Source organism: Diospyros lotus, chromosome 9, assembly GCF_014633365.1.
Source record: "Diospyros lotus cultivar Yz01 chromosome 9, ASM1463336v1, whole genome shotgun sequence".
Lineage (NCBI taxonomy): Eukaryota > Viridiplantae > Streptophyta > Magnoliopsida > Ericales > Ebenaceae > Diospyros > Diospyros lotus.
In genome coordinates, this window is record NC_068346.1 from 24,983,314 (window position 1) to 24,992,635 (window position 9,322).

The 9,322-nt window shown below is 40.9% G+C and overlaps 1 protein-coding gene across 1 annotated transcript; it reads left to right on the forward strand.

Annotated features, from left to right (window-relative positions):
- The first annotated feature begins 2,111 nt into the window (after positions 1-2,111).
- On the forward strand, positions 2,112-2,530 carry LOC127809318 (uncharacterized). The gene is made up of 2 exons (XM_052348081.1): positions 2,112-2,171; positions 2,243-2,530. Exons 1-2 carry the CDS (start codon positions 2,112-2,114, stop codon positions 2,528-2,530), a joined length of 348 nt encoding a protein of 115 aa, XP_052204041.1.
- Positions 2,531-9,322: the final 6,792 nt, after the last annotated feature.

Consider the following 9,322-nt stretch of genomic DNA (forward strand, 5'->3'; position numbering starts at 1 on the left):
AAAATTCGCTTGGAGGGAAACATTCATCATTTTGAATTTTCACCCCCTTGGGTCCCCTCTATATAAGTCCTAAGGCCCCACCCCACAATTATCATTTCAAGACAAGCATCCAACTTCTCGAGGTTAGTTTTTCCCCTGCTCTCTTGTTTTTTCATCACTTTTTACTGCTCGTTTGCTTTTACCTTTGTTTTTTTTTTTTTTAAAAAAAAAAAACTTCTTCTTCTTCCTCGGCCAGGCGATTGCCTGGCCAAGGTCGGTCTGGCCAAATCTCGGCCTTGGCCACAGCTCGGCCATGGCCGAGAACTCAGCTCGGCCATGGTCGAGATCTGGCTGAGCACTCGGCCGAGCTCGGCCATGGCCGAGCTCTCCTAGGGAGCCCCTTGCCTCCCTTTTTTTTAATTACTTATTTTTATTTATATATATATATGATACATATATTTATATATATGTATATATGCACCAGAGGTCGGCCATGGCCGACCTCCCCTTCCTTTGGGCTTTTTTTTATTAAATATATATAAATAATATATATGTACCTGGGTGAGCATTGGGTCGGCCATGGCCGACCCTTGAGCTTTTCCCCACTCCCATTATTATTATTATTATTATTATTATTATTATTATTATTATTATTATATTTTTGCTAATAATAACAAAATATGCTTTAAAATAAAGCTTAATTAGACTGGCCCGTTTCTTTGGTCTCTCTTTGTTGCAGGCGTAGTTCGAGATTTCCCGGGCTAAACTTTGCTGAGCTCCCTTAGACTCGAGCCCAGTTGTGGTTTTCCTTCCCTAATCTCTGCCTTCATTCTCCTGGTCAGTGGTCTCTTCTTGGCTATTTTTATTCGTAATTTTAGCATGTCTTCCTCATCTGATTCCTCTGAGTCTGAAGCCTCCAAAACTAGCTCTAGTAGCGAGGAATTGAATATCGAGTTATCCAGTCCTTCTCATGGCCCATTTCGTAGGCCTGAAAAACTTAGGAGACCCGAAGGAGCTTCACCTCATCCCTCTTCGAAGTCCCATGTGAGTAGTGATCCCAACCTAGAAAACTTACCCGAGGATCTGACCATGGACCACTCTACCATAACTGAGAGAGAACTGTTTCCCCTCCTTAGAAAATATCACCTTATTCATGATGAGTATTGGTACAGTGAACCCCGAGGTCTAAGGGCTCACCAGGCCTCATATGGTTGTATCACCGTGTACGAGCAAGCTCTCATTGCCAGCCTTAGGTTTCCCCTGGCGGCCCCCTTAGTTGAGGTATTCTCTGTCGTGGGATTATGTCTCTCTCAGCTGACTCCCAATGGTTGGAGGTGCTTAGAAACCTTCGTTCTCTGTTGTCGAGCTCGAGACATTGAGCCTACCACCCAACTCTTCTTTCGGATGTTCAAGGTAATCCCTATTAGTAAAGTCGAACCTCGGTTCGCCTTCTCTCCCCTCAATCAGGGTCAGTTCATAGCTAATAACCCCACCTCGGTAAAACGATGAAAGAGTAGATTTTTCTTTGCTGGCTTGAAAGACAGGGGGTCAGCTTCGGGGTGCCATTCAAGTGGGCTTTCCAGCCCTCAAAAGTCCGTAGTCAAGGGATCACGCAGGGTGAGCTTCATAATATTCAGACCTTGAGGGAGTTGAACCCCATCAGCACTCGGGCCTTGATATGTAACCGTACCTTGTACTTGAGGGGTTTATCCACTTACACTTGCTCTGAGCCCGATGTCACTTTGTGTAGTTATTTTCCCCTATTTTCATATGTTTTGACTTGTTGTTTTTCTTGCCCTTGATGTCTTGTCTTTGCCTTTACAGCTGAAATGGTGAGTACCACTTTTATCTGGGGGAAGAACAAAATAAGGCTCGCTGAGGATGAGGGCGGCCCTGCTCCTACGAGGGAAAAGGCCGCCTTGGATCCCCCCCCAGCTGAGGAAGGGGAGCCTAGCCACACTAGGAGGAAGAGGACCTCCCAGCCTCCAAGACAGCCCATGCCAGCCCCTGAGTCCCCCCCACACTATCCAGACTATATTCCTGATTGGGGTGTGAAGGAAAACGACCTCAGTCGGCATAGTCAGGTGGCGAGACGCATGATTCACCACTTCGCCACCCCCGCCGACTGTTAAATGCTAGCTGAACAGTGCTCGGAGGCAGTGGAGGCCGCCTTGTGCAAGCATTTGGCTCAGGTAATTCACTCTACTTTATCGACACTTTTTCGCCCTAGCTGTGTTGCCCTTACTTGTCTTATTCATTACAGGTGGTCACGCTAGTCTCAGACTTTTCTAGACGTTTTTCCCAAACTTCCCGGAAGACCTTGGAGCTGGACACCCAGTTGCAGGAGAGGGACGACTTATTAGAGAGCCAGAGGAAGAACTTGGAGGAGTTGTCCTCTGAGCGGCAATCCTTGGACCAACGCATTCAGGAACTTGAGGCGGAGCTATCCCGGGCGAGCTCAAAGTTGTCCCAGGCAAACTCAGTCATTCGTGGGTACGAGCGTAAGTATGCTGAACCCATTAAACTTCCTAAGGTGGAGGAGTTCATCTAGCAGAATTTGCAGGAAGCTTGGACTAAGGGATTTCAGACCCATGCGACTGAGGTGCTCCGCGTACATCCAGACTTGGATATGTCTAATGTCCGGTCTATTGAAGAAATCGTGGCCGAGATGGAAGACTTGGAGATGGCTGACGGTGACGATGCTCCGCCTCATGCTTGAGTTTCTTTTTTCTAGCTAGGGTTTTTTGTATCTCAATTATCAGCATGTATTGGACCATCGTACTTTTATACAATGCCATTCCATTTTGACTCCTCATTTCTTGATTGTGGACATATGGGTCAAGACACTAGTTGAACCACGATCCATTGTATAGTTGAGGGGGGCTTCTCCGACCCCCAGTTTTCTCGATGTCAACAAACAGGCGGGTGTTATGCTGTAACTTTTTCTTGGCCATTAGTCCGCCTTTGGGAACAGCCTAAGGCTCGTGACCCCTAGATTTTGGCCACTCCCTCGCGGAGGAGGGCATTGGGCTAGAGTTTTTCCGTGGCCATTAGTCCACCTTTCAGGACGGCCTAGTGCTCGTGACCCTTGGTTTTTAGCCACTCCGTTGCGGATGAGGGTGTTGGGCTAGAGTTTTTTCGTGGCCATTAGTCCACCTTTCAGGACGGCCTAGGGCTCGTGACCCTTGGTTTTTAGCCACTCCCTCGCGGAGGAGGGTGTTGGGCTAGAGATTTTTCGTGGCCATTAGTCCACCTTTCAGGACGGCCTAGGGCTCGTGACCCTTGAATTTTAGCCACTCCTTCGCGGAGGAGGGTGTTGGGCTAGAGATTTTTCGGGGCCATTAGTCCACTTTAAGGACGGCCTAGTGCTCGTGACCCTTGGTTTTTAGCCACTCTCTCGGGGAGGAGGGTGTTGGGCTAGAGTTTTTCCGTGGCCATTAGTCCACCTTTCAGGACGGTCTAGGGCTCGTGACCCTTGGTTTTTAGCCACTCCCTTGCGGAGGAGGGTGTTGGGCTAGAGATTTTTCGTGGCCATTAGTCCACCTTTCAGGACGGCCTAGGGCTCGTGACCCTTGAATTTTAGCCACTCCTTCGCGGAGGAGGGTGTTGGGCTAGAGATTTTTCGGGGCCATTAGTCCACTTTGAGGACGGCCTAGGGCTCGTGACCCTTGGTTTTTAGCCACTCCCTTGCGGATGAGGGTGTTGGGCTAGAGTTTTTCCGTGGCCATTAGTTCACTCTTGAGGACGGCCTAGGGCTCGTGACCCTTGGATTTCTCTTTGGCAAAGTGTTGTTTTTTGTGAAATTGCTCATAGATGGATAGAATTCGAAATATTGCCATTAGTCATAAAGAAAAGTACAAAGAGGTTCGGGGATTTCCCTTGCTCATTGATAAAGCTTCCTTAAGTTTTGCACATTCCAAGTATGCTTCAGGGGCTTGCCTTCCATGTCTTCTAGTCGATATGCCCCCGGACTTAAGGATTCCACCACTCGGTACGGTCCTTCCCAATTCGGAGTTAGTTTATTCGTATCCCGAGGATGACTCACGTCAAATCGTCGCAACACAAGATCTCTCGGCATGAAACTCTTAGCGTGGACTCGTCGATTGTAGTACCTGGCAATGCGCTGGTTATATGCGACTTGTCGAATTCGTGCCAGGTCTCGGAGCTCATCCATCATATCCAAGTTGCACCTTAGCCCTTGCTCGTTAACCTCCGGATCAAAATGCTCCACTCGGTAGCTCATCACCCCAATCTCGACAGGGATAAGGGCCTCCGAGCCATAGCACAACGTGAAAGGACATTCTCCCGTAGTCGTTCGCGGCGTAGTTCGGTAGGACCATAATATGTTGGGGAGCTCATCTACCCACCGGCCGTCTGCCTTGTCAACCCGAGCCCAGAGTCCTTGTAGAATAGTTCTGTTCGTCAGCTCCACCTGCCCATTAGCTTGGGGATGGGCCACCGAGGTAAAATGTTGTTTGATCCCCAACTCATAGCACCATTCTTGCACCGACCGGTCCTCGAATTGGGTGCCATTATCCGTTATTATCACCCTTGGAATACCGAACCGACAAATAATGGATTTCTAGAGGAATTGGTTTACCTTCCGGCCTGTAATAGTTGCCAAAGGCTCAGCCTCCACCCACTTAGTAAAGTAGTCGATGGCCGCTATCAGGTACTTGTTCTGTCCAGCTGCTAGCGGGAAGGGCCCGAGGATATCTACTCCCCACCTGGCAAATGGACAAGGCGAGGCCAGGTGGGTGAGTTCAGCTGTTGGGGTATGAACTAGGTTGGAAGTTCCTTGGCATCTCTCGCAGGTCCGGACCACCTACACCGCGTTGCTCATCATTGTTGGCCAATAATACCCCTGCTGAAGTGTTTTCTGGGAAAGAGACCGAACTCCGATGTGACTGCCACAAATCCCCTCGTGGATCTCCCTTAGGATGTAGTCAGCCTCAACAGGCCCAATCCACTTTAACAGCGATTGAGTGAAGGATTTCTTGTAAAGGTCTGATCCGACTAGTAGAAACTTGGCAGCCTGGCGCTTGAGTTTTCTACTCTCTTGTTCCTCATCTGGGAGCCATCCCTTGGTCAGATATGCTATTATGGGATCCATCCAACTTTCTGCCCCTTTCACGCATAGTTGCTCCGCTTTTGTCTCTATGCTCCTCTGGGGCAACGATTCCATGTAGACAACTCGGGAAATCTTGGGGAAGGAAGAAGCAGCTATCCTCGAGAGACCATTTGCCACTGCGTTCTGTGCACGTGGAACATGATTGATTTTTACTGCTTGAAACCGTGCCGTAAGATCCTTGGCTATCGCCAAGTATTGGGCCATGGCGTCTTCCCAGGCTTCAAACTCCCCTGTGACCTGTTACACAATTAAATTCGAGTCAGAATATACCTTCAAATCCCTGACTCCCATCTGTTCCGCTAGTTTGAACTCGGCGATGAACGCCTCATACTCAGCCTCATTATTAGAGGCATTGAATTCGAAGTGGAGGGCATATGGCCAAGCTTGGCCATCGGGGCCCTGGAGTAGTAATCCCGCACCGCTGCCTCCGACACTGGAGCTACCATCCACAGAGAGAGTCCAAGTCCACTACAAGAAAAATGGGATTTAGCGATGAATTTTTAGCGACGGACATTTCCGTCGCTATTTTGCGACGGAATAAAGACGGAATTGCGATGGATTAATTTTTTTTTTTTTTTGAGAATTAGCAACGGAAAAAAATTCCGTCTCTAAAAAAATAAAAAAATTTATTTTTTTAGAGACGGAAAAAATAATCCGTCGCGAATTTTAGTGACGGAAATAATTTTTCGTCGCTAAATTTTAATTATAATAAAAAAACAAACAAAAAAAATTATATAGCGACAGAATTTATTTCTGTCACTAATTTTAGCAACAAAAAATAAATTTCGTCGCAAAATTTAAAAATAAAAAATTAATTTTAATATTAATTTAAATAATTAAAATAAAATTTTAAATTTACATTTTTTATTATTAAAATTTAGCGACGGAAATGGATTTCCGTCGCTAAATTTTATAATAAAAAATTTAAATTTAAAATTAATTTAAATAAAAAAAATTAAAGTTAGCAACGGATTGTCCAAATCCGTCGCTTTAATTTTTAATTTTTTTATTCAATTAATTTATAAATATTTAAATTTTATAAAAAATTAAATATATATTTAAACAAATTAATAAAAAATTAACTATAAAATTTAAATAAATATATTAATATTAAAAATCATAATATTGCTAAATTCTAACTATATCAATTAATATATTTCATGTGTATAAAATGAAAAATATATTAAATGTATAATAATTAATTATTTGTAATATTTATTAAATATGTACAAAATATAAACAAACACTACATTTGAAAAATAAATAAAAAGTTTAAAAATCATAATATTATTGAAATTTTCTTTATTTTAAATTTTAGAAATCATAAAAATAAAACAATATTGAGGGATTACATTATATAAAAAGGTGTCTATGAGCTATTTGTCAAATTCTTTTTTTTTATAAATAGGAGAATTTTTTGCTAAACTAAAAAGTTTAAAACCATAATATATGGATGGCATTGTGTACAAAACCGTAATATTTATTAAATGTGTACAAAATGTAAACAAACACTACATTTGAAAAATAAATAAAAAGTTTAAAAATCATAATATTATTGAAATTTTCTTTATTTTAAATTTTAGAAATCATAAAAATAAAACAATATTGAGGGAGTACATTATATAAGAAGATGTCTAGGAGCTATTTGTCAATATCTTTTTCTTTATAAATAGGAGAATTTTTTGCTAAAATAAAAAGTTTAAAACCATAATATATGGATGACATTGTGTCTTATACTTATAACAATATCATATGTCACTATTTAATATATAGACATTGTGACACAATTAAATATACAATTAAATCATTCATAATAAACAACTAGGGAAGTGAAATGTTTTGGTTAGGATAACAGAGTATCAAGATAAGTCTTGAATAATTTTTGGACGAAGATATGGAATGGTTTTCCCCCTTAATAATTATATTATAAAAAAATTATAGGGGTTAATTTTTATTTTTAAACTTTAAGTGTTATGTATAAAACATTAATGTTGACCAAGAAAAAAATAAATATATCTCTTTATTATTTGTACTCTTTAATTTTGTATCTAAGTTATAGATGAAATTCAGCAATTTGAAATTCGTTTAGTATAATTTTTATTTATAGAAAAAAATTAATTTTTTAAGATAACAAATTATTAATAAATAATTCAATATATAAAATTAATTTATTATAATTATTCAATTTATAATATAATTAAATTTTTAGATAATTACAATAAGATTTTATTTAAATTATTTAATAATAAAATTTTATTTAAATTACATTATTTTTATCAATTAAATAATTATTTATATTATTTTTTATAAATTATATTATTTTTTATTTAATTAATAAATATTAAAAAAAAAATCCAAGAGGCGGGAAACTCCCCGCCTCTTTCTTAACCAAATCCCCCTTCCCCCTCCCTTTCCCCCAAAAAACCCTAAATCCCTCATCCCCCAAATCTCTAACCCTCTCTGTCTCTCATCTCGCCTTCGCCCTCGCCCCCACTTTCGCTCACTGCCTCGCCTTTCCCCCTCTCTCGCTCGCTCATTCGCCCTCACTCGCGGCCTCGCCCTCGCCCTCGCTATCTCGCTATCACTCTCTCGCTCTCGCTCTCGGTCGCTGCTTCGCCCTCGCTCGACCTCGCCTCTCGCTCGCTGTCTCGCCATCAGTCTTGCTCTCCCTCGCTGCTTCGCCCTCGCTCGATCTCGCCTCTCGCTCGCAGCCTAGCCCTCGCCCTCGCTGTTTCGCCATCGCTCTCTCGCTTTCGCTCTCGGTCGCTCTTCGCCCTCGCTCGATCTCGCCTCTCACTTGCTGTCTCGCTCTCGCTCGCGGCCTCGCCCTTGCTCTCTCGCTCTCGCTTGCTGCATTGCCCTCATCTCTCGCCCTCGCTCTCTCACTCTTGCTTGCTGCATCGCCCTCGCCTCTCTCTCGCCCTCGCTCCCGGCTCACTCTCGCTCGCTGCCCCTCGCCCTCGCCCAAGTTAATTTTTTATTTTTTATTTTTTAGATATTTATTTTACTTTTTATTTTTAAAATTTGTTTGATGTTTATTTTTATTTTTTAGATATTTATTTTTTAATTTTTTTATTTATTTGATGTTTACTTTTTAGATATTTATTTTACTTTTTATTTTTTATTTATTTTTTGCTATTCATATATTTTGTATGCTTTTTTTTTAATTTTTTATTTATTTGATGTTTATTTTTTAGATATTTATTTTACTTTTTATTTTTTAAATATTTTTTCTGTTCATATATTTTGTATGCTTTTTTTTGTGTTATTTTATTTATTTAAATATTTTATTTATTTTCAGTCAATTATTAGAAATGTTTGTTAATATTTTAATTTTAGTCTGTTTTTGATTATATTTAAAGTTTAAATATTTAAGTATTAATTAATTATCTTCTTTTTTTAATAATTTTATGTTTATTATTTATTTATTATTATTATTATTATTTTTTATTTTTTATTTTTATTTTTTTATTTATAAATATGCTTTATATTCCGTCGCTAAAATAAATTTTAATTTTTTAATAATTATTTTAAAAAAAATCGCGACGGAAATTTCTGTCGCTAAATTTAAAAAAAAAAATTTAGCGACTGAAAATTTTCCGTCGCTAAGTTGGCGACGGATCCATTGCAAAAAAAATATTGCGACAATTGTTTTAGCGACGGAATAAAACCGTCGCTAATTCGTCGCTAAATTGATTTAGCGACGGATTTTTAAATTTAGTGACGAAAATATTCCGTCGCTAAAATTCAAAATTCTTGTAGTAGTCTGAGAAACCCCTTCATTTGCTTCCACTGGTAGGGAGCCTTCCACGATAAAGTCAGCAAGAGCCTGTGCCTTGATAGCTGGCCGAGGTCGATAGTCGATGTCGAAAGCACTTAGCTCCACTGCCCACTTGAGCATCCTCCCTGACAAGTCCGGCTTTCCCAATACGTGCTTCAATGGCTGACTTGATAGGACGATAACATGGTGTGCCTCGAAGTAGGGCCTCAACTTTCGAGCGGAGATGACTAGGGCATAGGCCAACTTTTCTGTTGAAGTGTAACGAATCTCGGCTCTAGCTAATCTCTTGCTCACATAGTAGACCGGCTTTTGAACTTTGTCCTCCTCCCGTACCAAAACCGAACTGACGGCCTCATCCGAGGCAGCCAGATAAATGTATAGTGACTCTCCCGGCTGTGGCTTAGCTAGGACTGGGGGGGAGACCAGACACT

What these genes read in the sequence shown, in the direction of transcription:
- LOC127809318 (XM_052348081.1), top strand. Translation starts at nt 2,112, where the DNA reads ATGCTAGCTGAACAGTGCTCGGAGGCAGTGGAGGCCGCCTTGTGCAAG. An exon ending in TGTGCAAGCATTTGGCTCAG is followed by an intron (nt 2,172 to 2,242) that starts GTAATTCACTCT and finishes TATTCATTACAG; the next exon opens with GTGGTCACGCTAGTCTCAGA.